Here is a 16,006-nt window from a genome sequence, read left to right as displayed (position 1 = left end):
CCACAAACAGTCTTATCTGTCAAAGGAAAAATATATTTTGCACATCTTGAAAATCGATCGCCAATGACAGCGTGCTCCATCAGGCCATCAACCTCTTATATCTGTTATAACATGTATTAACGCCCTGAGGATGATGTAGTGGATCTGAGGAGACAGGGTCGTGACCTACCTTGTAGCCTCTTTCTGTTTGAGTTTGCATTGCTTTATAGTACTTAAGAAAAAAGACGACAGCAATGTTAAGATGATATGGCATTAGTGCTGAACTATTTGATTCTTATCATGGCTCTCAACTAATGCTGCCAATGTATATCCTGTACCCTCTTAAGAATACTGCACCTTTAATGTGAGATGCTCCAACATGCCTGCACAGCTGCCCTGAGACTGAGGCCGGGACATGAGCTATGGCTGCCAGTTTAAAAGAACCAGCACAGTGCCAGTCATGAAGATGAAACCTCAGAACAATTTCACAAGAAGTATTGAGTTAGTTGTAAAAGGCTGGAAGAGAAAATGTTGAAAATGTGATTTGTGTATTTGCTCCTTGAAAAATATTAGACAAAAGGTTTCTAAAGGGGTTCTTTGAGGACAGGTCGGATTCAACAAGAAACCTTTTTCATCTGAAGATGAAAAATGCTTAAATGAAAAGATTCTACCTGCAACCAAAAAGGGTTATACTACAGGGACAAGTCAAATAACCCTTTATGGCTTTAGGTAACAACTTTTTTCTAAGAGTGTATGTTTGTTTTTCTAGCTTTGGTTGGTATCCTCAATTTCTCACACGGGATGATCTATCCATGTTATAATGCTTGGGATCTCTGCAGTTTACCATAACGTACTACATTTTACTACAGGTGAAAGGTTCAGTACACACCACTGCATTCTTTACCAGAAAGTAGGCTGGCCCTCTCTGAAATCACATAGGTCGATCCATTGCTCTCGTTCAACTATAAATTCTAACATCATTTAATAACCGTACAGGTACATACCGGTCTCAGGGATGACTAACTCTGGAAACCATTTCGGTCTCCTCAGACTTAGGTAAATCTGCTTTTAGCTTATTTGCACACCATGTATGGAACAACCAGAGTTCCCTACAAATGCAGATTCTGTTGCCTCTTGGGCAGTTCAAAATCTTGTTTAGGGACCTCCTTGCTGAGGAATGTGATTGTTTTTCTTCAATATTTGTATTATATTCTATTGTATTTTTATTTTATTTTGTAACTTGTGTGTATGCAGGGTTCCATTTTAAAATAGATATTGGTCTCAATGGTGACTCACTGGTGATAATTGTATTGTTATGACCTCAGAAGCGAGATAAATGGTAAATTGACCTGTATGAATAAACAGGTATATTTATCCTCTTATAGCTTTGAGAGATGGGGGGAAACCCAAATCCATTCTCTGCCATGGAACGTGCCATGGGTGAGATTACTATTAGCCTGAGATCAGGTAAATCCATCATCCCCTTCAGTTAGTGCTTTTATAGTTGGTCCCATAGGGCCACCGTAGGCTTACAGAGTAACATTTTGTGGTTTTACTATAACATTGAACTTGCTGTGAAACCTTGTTTAATAAATCATTTTACTGCAGTGGGCTAAATCAGGGTCACACAGAGTGATTCTTGGTAGTCTTAAACAAATCTACTTTGAAACAAAAGTATACTCTTCACACACATGGTTATGGGCTTAGAAAAAAGAAGACACCTGTACCATGTCAGATATAGAGTTGAAATGTATAAAATGTTGAGTTTGCATCCCACTATTACACTTTATATACATCACAGAAGAAATATAACAAAAATATAACAAAACTGTTTGACATAGAAACACAGGATTTTTTTATATTCTTAATTGTATAATAAATAATGACAAATATTAATAACATTCCACCCATGAGGCCAATGAGGGTGCTTTTGGTCATTGACTGCAGGAAGACGATCTTACATTCGCCACTCTTTTTTTAAGGAGTCATTTTTTTCTCCCTAAGTGATCTTGGAAGTAACAATTCTATAATCCAAAGTCTCCGGTGTAGCAAATGTAATTCTATGCATTGGATTTCATATGCTTGAAATAAATGACTGTAAAGTTGTGGAGTAATAAATTAGGATTTTCTGCAGGTGTAAAGCATACATTTTGGAGGGTGTGTTGTGCATAAAAAAACGTTGTCAGGCCATCTTTAACTCATTTGGGCCTGAAAACATCTGATTGCATCAACATATTTTAAAACTCTAGTAATGAACAAAGTGAAAGGGGAAAGTTGAGAAAGCAACTTAAAAGAGTTTATCTCCTATCCTCCATGAAGATGTCATATGGATGGGGTGGCAAGTAGCCTAGTGGTTAGAGCGTTGGGCCAGTAACCGAAAGGTTGCTAGATCAAATCCCTTAGCTGACAAGGTAAAAAGATAACTGACCCTGAACAAGGCAGTTAACCTGCTGTCATTCTAATTAAAATGTTTTTCTTAACTGATTTGCCTAGTTAAATAAAATAAATAGTGTTCTTCAAGAATCAATATGAACATTTCATTAATTCCGAAGTCCAAAAATGGACGATGCGACTGCAGATTGCCCCTTTTAAGGTCAACTGCCTTATGAACTTTACCAAGTACCAGGACATTTTAGCCAAAAACCTGGTTGCTTCTGCCAGGAAGCTGACACTTGATCGCAAGTGGACCTTCCAGCAAGACAATACCCCACTAATCAAAATCTACAAAGAAATGGATAACTGACCACTAAATCAACATTTTCCAATGGCCATCTCAGTCTCCGGACTTGAACCCCCTAAGACCCCTCCCGATGAGTTCTCCAATATCATTTAATATTTTAGGTTTATTTTATACAGTCTTTTTTTGCTCACCTTTATCAAGGGTGCCAATAATTATGGACCTGAATGTATACCATTGAGGTACATTTACATTTACATTTAAGTCATTTAGCAGACGCTCTTATCCAGAGCGACGGTACAAATGGACAAGCGATCAACCTTCGAGGGATAATGTTCTTACAATGATAAAAGGAAAAAGAGATACATTCAAACAGGTTCAGACCAACCTGCGTATTCATCTACTGGGAGAAATGATCTGTGAAAAAAATACTACATCAACACAGTATATTGGTAATGCAATAGCTATGAGCACATCTCATGCTCAGACTTGCCCTCTTGCAACACTGGGAATGTAAAAGTTGCCCTCAAACATCCCTATTCTTCAAAGAGCGACATGTCAGGACACAATTATACTGGGACTTATTGGGAAAATATGTACTGTGGATGATTAGGCCTAATGGCAAATGGAAAATACCTCTACTGGACACATGAGCTTACAGGGGAACACATACAGCAACAAACACCTCATCACTGCAAAGATCAGACTTCAAATTAGAAAAATCCAAGATCGAAAAACAGGATAAAAAGAATTACACACCACATAACCAAAAACCTAGGAGTAAAATATAAATTACATTTGGACCAGGCCAAAATAAAATAAGCTTGTTTAAAGGAGAAGGGACAAGCCACATAAAAAGTATTGGACAAAGTAGTGAAGATTTGTATCACTATGACACCAAGACCAAGCAAGTTATTGGCCTGAGGCTTAAAAGGTATGTAAGGACTAAAGAGAACTGGGTAGTAGGTCTGGAACTAAAACAACAGAGTGTAGGAAAATCTAGATTTTTGACACAATTCAATAATAATAGTAAAAGGGGTGCACCAGCACATATATGGAGTTTGGAGTTTGCAGCCCCAAAGTGTAGGGGAGCTCTCAAAACAGAATTAGAATTGCAGGTGTCATGGTGGCATGCATGGTGCAGCACCTCTCTTCTCTCCCTGCTCTGGCTTCCTGGTGCTAGAGGGCACACTTTCTGAAAGGTAGAGCACAGGTGTGCTAGTCTGGCCAATTTTTTTGGAACAAGCATGTATGGCCTTGCTGACCCACATATTTCTCAAAAAGGAACAAACACCGTTCGGGAACAGACCTGTTCGAAAACATTGAGGAATTCATCTAGGGACAATCATTTACCTTTATTTATACAGGTAAATAAATTAAGAATACATTCTTATTTACATTGACGACTTGTCAATACCTAAGGACTGGTCAAAAGGCAAGGAATTGACACTAACCATGCTGAGATGGTCAAGAATGACCCCTGAAATTGCACCGAAAGGCACTGACAGACCTGTTTGAAAACATTGGGGAGTTCATCTAGGGGCACAATCCCTATGGACTAGTTCTATCTGGTTAGTTGTTTTCACAAAAAGGGAGTGGCTGCATGGACCATATTATGCCTGGAATAGAAAGTCACTTTATACCTCATCTTGATCTACTTCAGAAATGCCTTCGACAGTGTGCTCAGAAACAGCATTTGGAAAGTCCTCTCATGGCATCCCCCACAACCTTGTTACTCGTTAGCTACTTCTACAGGGAATTTAAATTTGCCATTCTCGTTAACAACCCTAGAACAGATGGGTTCACCGTCATCTGTGGCATACCCCAAGTATGCGTTCTCTCACCCATTCTCTTAATGGTTGCTATTGACTGATCCATTAGGATAGGGGGCCACATCCAGTGGACTCCATTCCCAGAGCTTGAGGATCTTGACTTTGCAGAGAACATTGCTCTGCATGCTCTTTTCATGCAGATGATCACAACTCGGTTGAGAAGTCTGCCGACCAACTGGGCCTGCAGATAAATGTGGAAAAAGAACCAAGAGCTGAGAATCAACACACCGCATGTATTGACTTACATCTTTTATGATGCACGGATAGTGAGCCTACATTTGTAGAGGTATATAACTTATTTTTTCTGTTTTCAAAAACAGAACTGCTAACATAAAAGTCATAATAATATTGCTTTGGCAAACACCTGAAATAAAAAAACAAGACTATAAATGTGATACATGAAATTAGGAGAAAAACATTTGTATGTATTCAAATAAAATCTGGAGACATGTTTCATCCAGAGTGACTAACAGGATCAATTAGGGTTAAGTGCCTTGCGCAAGGGTCCACCTAGTCGGCTCAGGGAGTCAAACCAGCAACCCTGTGGGTTATTGGCCCAGTGCTCTTAACCGTTAAGCTACCTGCCACATACCCTGGGCATGGGTGTGAAGGTGTTATCTCAGCAACACATGAATGTGCTCCTCTATTTTATCAGTATTGAAAGGCCTTATGGTTCGAACAGAAGGAACGTGTTTAACAGTTTGTGCAGATATCAAACCTTTTGAAATCCTTTTATCAGGCCCGCCTTCCTTATACACATGTAAGGACTTGATAGAAAACATCAACACAATCCTTTGAAGTGACATTGTGTCAGGTCAGCAAACATTTCAACCCAAAGACAAATAAGAATACGCTGTGAATGAGTATGAACAGTGAATCAGTGCCTGTGACTTTCAAATGTACACATACATACACATACTGTACTGGAGTATGTTTGTTTCTTATATGCCACGTGCTATTTTATATCAAGTTCTATAATTGTTTGATATTTAAGTGGTACTTCAGGAATTCATATCCGGTGCACTCATGTTGGAATGAGATTCACTAATAAAGATGACTTGTGGGAGCAGTAAACTGTGAGATGTTGTACACTTTCTTTCCAAACCTTGAATGGTGACCCAGGAGGAAAATTACTTGTTCATCATAAACACATCCCACTTACTGATCACGTTGTTAAGACACAAGGTTTTCCACCTTATTTTCCCACATTCATCAATCAATTATTGCAACTGTTTGAAATGACAGGTACTGCAAGGGCAATTACTGTCACAGGATCAGCTCCAGGGTAAACTGTTACAGTTAAAGGCCAGTAATAAAACAATCACTCTCAATCTCAACAGTATATACACTACCGTTTTAAAGTTTGGGGTCACTTAGAAATGTCCTTGTTTTTGAAAGAAAGCACATTATTTGTCCATTAAAATAACAAAACACCGGTCTCAACGTCAAAGAGGCGACTCTGGCCTTCTAGGCAGAGTTGCAAAGAAAAGCCCATATCTCAGACTGGCCAATAAAAAGAAAAGATTAAGATGGGCAAAAGAACACAGACACTGTACAGAGGAACTCTGCCTAGAAGGCCAGCATCCCGGAATCGCCTCTTCACTGTTGACGTTGAGACGTGTTTTGTGGGTACTATTTAATGAAGCTGCCAGTTGAAGACTTGTGAGGCATCTGTTTCTCAAACTAGACACTCTAATGTACTTGTCCTCTTGCTCAGTTGTGCACCGGGGCCTCCCACTCCTCTTTCTATTCTGGTTAGAGCCAGTTTGCGCTGTTCTGTGAAGGGAGTAGTACACAGCGTTGTATGAGATCTTCAGTTTCTTGGCAATTTCTTGCATGGTATAGCCTTCATTTCTCAGAACAAGAATAGACTGATGAGTTTCAGAAGAAAGTGCTTTGTTTCCAGCCATTTTTAGCCTGTAATCGAACCCACAAATGCTGATGCTCCAAATACTCAACTAGTCTAAAGAAGGCCAGTTTTATTGCTTCTTTAATCAGAACAGCCGTTTTCAGCTGTGCTAACATAATTGCAAAAGGGTTTTCTAATGATCAATTAGCCTTTTAAAATGATAAACTTGGATTAGCTAACACAAGTGATGGTTGCTGATAATGGGCCTCTGTACGCCAATGTAGATATTCCATAAAAAATCAGCCGTTTCCAGCTACAATAGTAATTTACAATATTAACAATGTCTACACTGTATTTCCGATCAATTTGATGTTATTTTAATGGTCAAAAAATAGTTTTTCTTTCAAAAACAAGGAAATGTCTAAGTGACCCCAAACTTTTGAGCAGTGGTGTATGTTCCAGTCATGACCCTATCAAAAAGAGAACCTTAATATATTTTGTGTACCATAATTGACTGTTTTTATTAGTTTAACTATGTAGCTGACAGCTAACGCATTTTAAAAGGACAGTTCACCCAAATTACTAAATTGCATTATGGTTTCCTCACCCTGTAAGCAGTCTTTGGAAAAGGGGAGACAGCAATCCATGCTTTGGTTTTGTTTACCTGTATGCCTTTGATGACTGGCCAAAAACATTCAAGTCAATATTCCCCAAATTAGCATGTTTCAAATATCATGCTCAAATCTTCCCGATATCTATGTGTAGCTCACTTAATTTAGTTTAGGATGATTTGTAACATGAATGAAGAAGTGTTCTTTGGAAATTCTTTGGAAATGAGCACTGGCTATGATGACACAGGCTCTATAAAACAAACAGCACTCCCAGAGAGTAAATAATCTCTTAGCTTCCCATAAATGCCAACTGTTTGAATTAATAGCCTAACAATACCGTATGTTTGGCACGGTTAATAGATAAATTATCTAGATAAATTATCTAAAAATAAAGGCTCAATAGCAGTGTTCTGTCATGCGTTCTTTAGAGCTGGTGGCTCATGAGTTTTGGCATGTGAAAGTGCAGGTTGTTCTGGGCAGATCAGGATTAACAAGGTGTAACAGGGGACTTCCACAGAGGACTGTTAATCAGGCACTTGGCATGAGAGTAGCGGGAATTTGGAATACTGAACACACCCAAGCATTTTTTTTTACTTTGACACATTCCTTTTCACCTAAGTGAGGGTTGACTCTCAGTGCATCTGGTACAAGATAAAACCCCATTTAAAAAAACAACAACAATTATATTTTAATTGAGAAATTGTATGGAACAAATGTTGTGGTACTTGGTAATTGTTTCATTATTCTTTTCATTGTGTCTTTATGTTGCAAATCGAGACTGTCCAGACAAAAGAAGAAGAAAATATTATCCTCAGAATGAAAGATGTGTAAAAAGGAAGCTGTAAGAAGGAGGCAAGGAGGAAATATAATCAAAAATAAATGTAAATGAAAAAACTGATCATATAAAATGGAGGGTGGTTCCTTATCCCAAAGAGACCAGTATCCCCAAAATCATTCTAATGCATGGAGTTCCTCCAGCCCATAGAGACCTAGCTAAATAGAAAAGACTGAGACCAGACAGACTCATTTCTAAGTATGATTAAGGTAGGGACTTCAATATGTAAATGTTTCATTTTGCTGAACTATCCATTTTATGTTAGTGGGGCCACTTTCAGTTGCTTATGAATTATTTGTGAAGCATTCAAATACCTTATAAAGGGTTTATGGGCTTGAGACAGTTAGATGAGCTGAACGTGATGGGCGATGAGGTTGGGGTTCTATATTAGGGACGATGCCTGCTTTGTTTTTGAAAAGCTACACAGTGTTCTTGGGGAACTACCTTTTCATACAATTAACATTCTTTGCTTGTACCTAAAATCCTGCCTCCCCTCCATTTCCAACCAATACCAGAACTCAAAACAGTACCAAACCACCTTGTCACATTTGTCAGTTAAGGTATAAGACAGCTAATTTAGGCCATTGAGCACCACAGCTAACTTTTCCAATTGTCTGGTATAGAAACCCAGGAACCTATGAGCTGCCAGTAAGAGTTTTACCAGGGTTCATATGTATTTCCTTTCATATACTGTACTTTGAGTGTTTGATTGAGCCTGCCTGGAGTGTGAGATGGGTGAGTTTATACTTTTGGGACTATTCCATTGGTTCACTTGTGCCAGGCAAGCTCAATCAAGCACAGCTAACGTAGCTTAAAAAATAAACAAATGCTATTTGAACCCAGGTCTGCAGAGGACAGCAGTGATGACATCAGGGCCCAACATTTGCTGTAATTGGAGCTCATAGGCCCTATAGATTTATTTAATTTCATATGAAGTTCACCATCAACTCAAGGTCAGGAGAAAGGACCATACTTGAAGACCCCTCTTTCAAATACTTTACTCTCCTTGTTTCCAGTGTTTGCAATTGCATCCCTCCTCCTCCTGTTCTCCACCTTCAGTCTAGTATCTCATAGGTTCTTCTGAGGATCGCGTTACCCTCATTATTAACTCGATTCTAATGAATGAGAGCACACCCAGACACGCTTCAGCTCAGCTTGTATAAAAAGAGAAAAAGTTGCTCAATGGAGGATTTAGAAATCCAAAAATAAACATCTTACCCCAGGACCCTTCACCAGATCACTATCCCAGAAAACTGGTTGGTTCATGAGTTGGACGTGATAAGAGGTCAAGGACCACAGCAGGTACTGTATGTGCTGCATTATGCCTGCAGCCTGCATACAAGACAAGGTTTGGATTTTGGATGCGGGCCTACGCTACAGTAACAATGGCTGCTGCTGCTGATCTAACAGAACATTTATAATATAAGACAGGAGAGTAATAGTAAACTTCTGGCGGGAAATGTACATTAATAAATTCTGACACTAAGGTCCTTTTTCTGATTTGTTCACGCAATTGGCAGCCACTGGATGATGCTTTATATTACGCAAAACTCGTGCGCATTTATTATGACCCCTTTGACCTGTTGTGTGTAATAAAAACATGAAATCCTTATTCAAGTAGTTATTTCCTTTATTTATTCATCTTTTTGGTCATATGTAACGATATGTTCATTTTGGACAGGCAGGCGTACTTCTAGCCCTGCTCAACCCTGCTTTATCTCGGCCTCGGAGAAGATAGTGATCCCGATGCAGAGGAGGGTGCGCTCGGGGGGAGAGTGGAGACAGGCGTCTCTTGAGTTGGATGTGTCCTGATGTGATGTGACGTGGACTTGCGTCTGCCTCCATGGAATACCATCTTCCACATCAAGAACGGTCAATATTAACCTTATTGTTGTGTTTTTCTTCAGTTTTTATAGGGTATTTCAGATTATTTTTATAACGACAAGCACTATACATATTCATTCTCTATCATTATCGCTTGTCTATTGTCATTTATCTTTCAGTCTAGTTAATGTGGTGGCAGGTGTAGTGGTTTTTGGACATTTTTATTTGGGTCTGGTTTTAGCAGTAAAGGGGCTGGTTTTAGCAGTAAATATGATTCAATGACTTGAAAAACTCAATTTAAGTTAATGTTTCTAACTAAGCTTCTGTGTGCAACTGAACAGGGAAACTAAATATTGAGTTGAAGGGGATGATGCTGCTAATTTCCTTTGGGTAGGATTTTCAATTATTTTACAAAATTAATGCATCCATAAGGAAAAATATAGTTACTGCTAAAAAAGCAGGATGACATCATTAGATTTGTTTTAATATATCTAAATCACAGTCAATAACTAACTAGATAGCTCTAAACCCATACATTTGCAACATTTATCCAAACTCATGAATTCTAAAAGTATTCTTCCAATCATAACAAAAACAGAAACTCCGAGGAAACTCTGACAGCAAACACTCCGAAATGCAAAGCAGGCCTACATCTTAAAACAAGTGGCACAAGTGCAACCGTTTGACATCGAGTTACAGACATTGTTTTCACTGTACATTCTACTGTATTTACACAGAAAACAAAGACCGAGGGGATCTTTAAAGGTAGCATATCTCTGAACTTGACAATTCCCGCCTGAAATAGCTGCCATCCACAGGCGAGGCATGTACACAGTCTGTTGTGCCATAAATAGCGTATTCTGGAGTGGAGATGCTCTCCTGGGTACCCGACCAATGGGACAGGCAGTAGCAGTGCTGGAGGTTGCAGTGCTGGTAGTGGTAGTGCTCTGGAACAAACCCATAACTCGAGTCCATCCTGTTCGGAGAGTTGTAACACGACGAAGAGTAAGACTCCTGTGGCGAATAACTATTGTAATCGACCGGACTTGACATATTTAGAGAACCTGATGGTGAGCTGGGAGCCTGAAAAACAATCCAGAGGAGATGTGCATTAATATTGTTGTACAGTATAACCAAACCGTGTTCTATTCCGAGCCAACTCTCTGGACGAACAAACAGGCTGAGCTTTGTCAAATATTTCAGCTGACGGCTGTTAATTGCAAAGACAGGTGATTGCGCAAACGAATTTGAATAAAGCATACCATGCCATTGACGCAATAGTCCATATTCAGGGAGTGATTTTCCTGGGGCCAAAGTTTTGTTGAGGGAGCGGGATGCACAATACCACTGCCGTAGGTCTCGTTGGGCATCATCATGCTTATCAATTGTTGATTATCGAAGCTCTCCATCTGAACGTTGCTGTCTGGAAAGGCTCGCGGCTGAAAGCTGCCGTTGGAATTCATCTCTTGAGGGAAATAATCAAAATAATGGCCTATAGGAATGAACGAGAACGATCAGTCAGAGGTTGCATACATAAACACATGCAGGGGCCATTTAAAAGAGTGAAGACTCCAGAAGTGATGTCACGGCACCACCAGCCAACAACTAAAAACACATTTGAATGCAAGTTTATAAAAAGGTCCTAGTATATGTTCAAACTATTCTCCTGTGGTCGTTAATTCTCCATGTAAGTGTCAATCTAGATATTTACCTGACCTAATCTGATATGCAATTCACATTATATTTTATAATAGGCTTATGTGTTTGCATGTATTGATGCATAATGCATTGCCTTCTGTCTTTTTGATCGAAGCTTGTTTATTTGATTATGGTTTACTGCAACGCCCCCACTGGACATTTAAAAAGGATTTCTGTATTTTACTGTAGGCTACATGTATTTTCGTTAGCAGGTTTGGAGACAGTCAAGAGCATTACTTTTTTTACTATAGAACATTGATTCTGGACTTTCCATGGTGATGCTTTACCATACAATCATGGTGCGAACAAGACAATGGAATGCTGTGTATAAATACTGACTAATATGTGGACATATTTGAACGTACCTGGCAAGGAGGAGGAGACGCAAACATCCTGACTCGCCAAGCTCTGGGATTTCTATTATATTAGGAAAAGAAAAAAGGAGGGATACAGAGAGAAAAAATAAGTCCCCATTGATTTACAACAGTTCGATTTTTGGGCTGTTTTTTTTTCATCCCGGGAAAATGATGGATTTGCGATGCGTCACCATGTATACCGTCAACTAACAAGTAGCCTACCACCCACTGTATAGCAGAATAATGGCATTTGCCGATGTGTTTCTTCTTCTTCATTTCGGAGGGTTGATTGAGTGTGTGTGTTTGTGACAATTGCAATGGAAATCATAAGGACATCTTTTCTGATTTATGAATCTGAATTTACTGTAAAATATCACATAAAACAGCTGGTACAGTTCCTACAGGAAAACAAGTCCCACTGTTACTGCTTAACGAGTATCAACTGATAGGCTACTAGAGAGTAGACCTGGTGGTTAATCATTAATGAGGCATGGAACTTTGTGTTTGGGGTAAGGTTGGTAAGGAGGAAGTTACTGCAATGGGGATTTCATGGAGAGTGCAACACCTCCAACTATGCTGAGACTGTGTGTGTGTGTGTGTGTGTGAGTGTGTGTGTGTGTGTGTGCCCCCCGATGCGTGCGTGCGTAAATCCTTGCGTGCCAGTCAGAGCGAGACGAGAGAGAGTGAGGTGATAATTACCATTCTAACAGTTTTAATTGCTGTCTGGAGAGCTCTCTGCTGTTGCAGCAAGTCTTTAACAGTTGTCTTCACCCGCACGCCCTGGTACACCTTTGGCTTATCTGTCATAAGAGAAAAACATTGTATCGATGTTTACTGTAAAAAAAAAAAAAAAACCCTGAACGCTCCCAACCCTGCCTCTCTGGAGCACTTTCACTGCCTGCTACATACTTTCACGCAACAATTAGGTCGGTAATGTATTACCCCTAGACTTATTTGTGAATAATATGAACAAACGACTGTCCTTATGCATCCCTCAAATGTTGCCCAAGTTATTGTATCAAAGTTGCCCGTGCGAAAGCCAGAAATGTCCTATTATTGTCCTACCTAGGTCTATAGTCTCTTCCCGGTAGCCTACCTCTGCGAGAACCTCGCACCGCGGAGACCGGGTTTCGAATTTCACTGTCAATACAGTGGTCTTGCCTTCACACTCATTTCAAGCACAACGGAAACCTGTGCTAAAATGATACTGTGAGTGTAACTTCTCGATTTTATTTAGATAATATATTTATTTGAATTCTATACATAGGCCCAAAACACAGATTAAGCGTTGCGATCCATGAAAGGGGCTGATAGGAGCATATTCCGTGAAAGTAGGCTAGTAAAGTTAGGCTACAGGTAAAGCTGGCAAACAGCGGCCTCGTAAGAGTCAACAACAAAGAAACCAAAGGACTCCACAAATCCCGCAAAAAATGAGGTGAAAATTGAAGATTTCGCTTAAGAAATTCGTCCGATTATAAAAGTAAGTTACTTTTACGCACCGTATTTAGCCTACATATCGTTGGTCGGCTATCGGATAGCAATATGAGCTTTAGCCTACCCAAGGATAAAATAAACGTTTTTTGATTAAATAATTATTTCCGTTAGCCTATCGAAGCTCCAAGCCTGACAATTACGCAGTAAAACAATTCAGTTTTATGTAAAGCTCATCCATCGAAGCAGGACTGCATTTTAAATTAAATTGCATCCTAATTTAGGCTGTACTAGGCCGATAGGTTAGAGCCGTTGCCTATACCCACTCTTAACACATGTGTTAGTGCAGTAGCATAACTTTTGGATTTTTATGCTAAAATGAACGGTACTCATATATGTTCGCCTTCAATTGTATGTCATGGCTTTATTTCTAAGTATAAGGGGGTATAACGTTCTACTCCAATGACTAAAGTCATTACAGAAACGACGCCACACAATGGTAGAACTCATTAAGGCAGTCAGAGACTGCAAAGTTGGCGGTAAAGGCGATTATATAATAGCAGCTGCCTCGGCAGAATCTAAAGAGGTGTGCTTGGCTGTCAACCCCATCCTTTTAAATATTCAGATACTGAAATGTCAGATCAGGATTTGTCTTAAATGTGGCAAATAGTAATGCTGGCCAAAATACAGATCCCACAGATTACCGCTTAAAATGACCATTTGTAAATTTACATTTTTCAGTGTAATTACAATGACTACAATTACAGTTTAATCGACAAGAATAAGGCAAATAAAATCGCGTTTGAGTTAAGTTATCCTCACGCCCTAACCTGGGCAAAGTGGCCCAAAGTAGTGATGTTTAAGAAATAAGCAAAACACTATTTTAAAACGTTGTTCGATTCAATTAAAAAATATTGTAATCGAAAATAGCATACATCATGCAGGTAATAGGCATGGTATTAATCCACATGAGCTCACTGTTGAAGGATAGTTTCCATTACTCTTTAGTTAAAACACGAATTACATTCTTTATCTCTAAGGTTTTCATCAGAACCTCGCATTTCCCATAGAAACTGAAACAGCATGTTGTGCAATGTCAATTATTTCCAATCGTTTTGTTCTAACATTTAGATTTCTTTCTTTCTTCCAGGAAGAACGTAAAAGAGAACCATGATCAGAAGAAAAACGAATTATGAACTTACCAGACATGTTGTAAAATCTAAGAAAGAGTCCTGGAAGAAGAGCAGTTATGAGATTCCACAATGTCCTTTTCTAGCTCAGTTATATGGGCTATAATGAAATATTCATAAAAATCACACAAATTCTCAACACACAAGTCTTAAAACTGTCTCAGAGCATACAATAATATCCTAATATAGCTAGGGATGTATTAGTTTGTGAAATTTTCTCTCCATGCCTACTTTTTAAAACCCCTAGAACTCAATGATTTGACAATGATTTGATTGCGCGTTACTTTCAATTTGAATATTCAAAGGCTACACAAAAATACATATTTTTCAGTATAAATCAATACATATGCACTTAAAATAACATTCCATTTAATAGAATACAGCACTATTTTATACCCAACCCGAAAAGAAATGGATATTTTAAACATTTTATCCATCTTTTGCCAATCTGGCCATTAGTCCACCTTCATAATGAGGCCCTACAGGAAAGTAACGGTAAGATGCTCTATCTAAACAGCACCAACCATTACACATCGCAGATCATATGTATTTCAGGATGGATAAGCACATCAACACGTTATGACCATAAATTATTTGTCTTATTTTAAACAACAAAATATTAAATGTCTCGCTGTGGGCGTGGCAGCCATTTCTGCCATCACTGACTCCATTGCTCCTTCAGCAAGTGCATGCTCCCCATCCCCGGAGCTCACATCACCCATGTGTTACCAATTCTTTTACAGGGGTTTTAGCATTATTTAGTTTAGTTACATGAATTATATTCATTATTCATATAACTATAAAGACTGAAAGTTTCAGTCATTCACATGTGAAACCTGATTTGACATCCCAGGGCTAGGCTACTTTATAGGTAGCCTATCAAATATATAGAGTCTATAGACTATCTATAAAGTAGCCTACTCGAATCCAGAAAACTTTTTACAAATGAGTTTCAATGCAAAAACTCTGTTTACATATGTCTGATATAATTTGAATTCAATGAGGAGACTCCTTGATCGCTCTACTTGTGTATCCTGGGCCTACTTAGATGTGGGCAAAGTATTTTCAATTTATAGACTTATTGGAATAGGGTTACTGTCCATGCCTGTTTTAATGTATAAGAGTTTCTCTCACGGTACCAGCGTAATGTTTGGGGAGGAAATTGCAACCCCAGAAATAAAAAAAATTAAACATTGTAACGTTAGATATTATATCAGAACACTAGCATAATATTCTTGTCAGTTACGATAATGGGCCTAGGTCCTACTTTATGGAAGGTGAGAAGTTGGTCAAGACGCCAATTCAACTACCCAGTGGAGATGATGGGCTTTAAGCCTACATGATAGGATCATTGCATAGGCCCCTACCAGTATAAATCAGGAAAGGCAATAGATTGTTTTGGGCATATAGTGTGTGTATTTTCTCAATATATGAATGATGATAATGATATATCGATACCCCAAAACGGAAAGCTAAGCTATGTTAATTAAAACGAGGTATATGTTTGTGTTTATTGTTTGATATGTTTGTGAATTGTTATTCAAATGTAGGCTAACAACGGCAATGGAAGAACACTTATAGGAAACGGGTTTCTCTAAGGCAATGTGCTCATATTTTCTTCAAATATTTGAGTGAAAATTGCCTTCTGATAACATGTTGTTTGTTCATATCATATGTATTAAAGGAAGAGGTAACATGAAACAACTGCGCCATCTAGTGTAAGA

At 38.8% G+C, this 16,006-nt stretch overlaps 1 protein-coding gene and 1 long non-coding RNA gene across 2 annotated transcripts; one reads left to right on the top strand and one right to left on the bottom strand.

The window, feature by feature from the left end:
* Positions 1-8,848: 8,848 nt before the first annotated feature.
* On the top strand, positions 8,849-15,983 carry LOC115206194 (uncharacterized). The gene is made up of 3 exons (XR_003880753.1): positions 8,849-9,085; positions 9,465-9,655; positions 14,243-15,983. It is a non-coding gene; the product is annotated as an uncharacterized LOC115206194 (long non-coding RNA).
* Positions 10,071-11,952, bottom strand: LOC115206190 (uncharacterized). The gene is made up of 4 exons (XM_029772882.1): positions 11,884-11,952; positions 11,671-11,722; positions 10,870-11,099; positions 10,071-10,690 (listed from the first exon to the last, which is right to left on the bottom strand). Exons 1-4 carry the CDS (start codon positions 11,935-11,937, stop codon positions 10,367-10,369), a joined length of 660 nt encoding a protein of 219 aa, XP_029628742.1. The 5' UTR covers positions 11,938-11,952; the 3' UTR covers positions 10,071-10,366.
* Positions 15,984-16,006: the final 23 nt, after the last annotated feature.

The sequence above is a fragment of the Salmo trutta genome, chromosome 13, assembly GCF_901001165.1.
Source record: "Salmo trutta chromosome 13, fSalTru1.1, whole genome shotgun sequence".
NCBI classification, from domain to species: Eukaryota; Metazoa; Chordata; class Actinopteri; order Salmoniformes; family Salmonidae; genus Salmo; species Salmo trutta.
The sequence above is the reverse complement of the archived record's forward strand: the minus strand, read 5'-3'. Positions and strand labels throughout refer to the sequence as shown.

Coding starts and splice junctions, on each gene's coding strand:
- LOC115206190 (XM_029772882.1), bottom strand. CDS start 11,937: ATGAAGAAGAAGAAACACATCGGCAAATGCCATTATTCTGCTATACAG. Junction 11,723..11,883: donor ATTCTGCTATACAGTGGGTG/GTAGGCTACTTG, acceptor CTAATATAATAG/AAATCCCAGAGCTTGGCGAG. Junction 11,100..11,670: donor CGTCTCCTCCTCCTTGCCAG/GTACGTTCAAAT, acceptor TCATTCCTATAG/GCCATTATTTTGATTATTTC.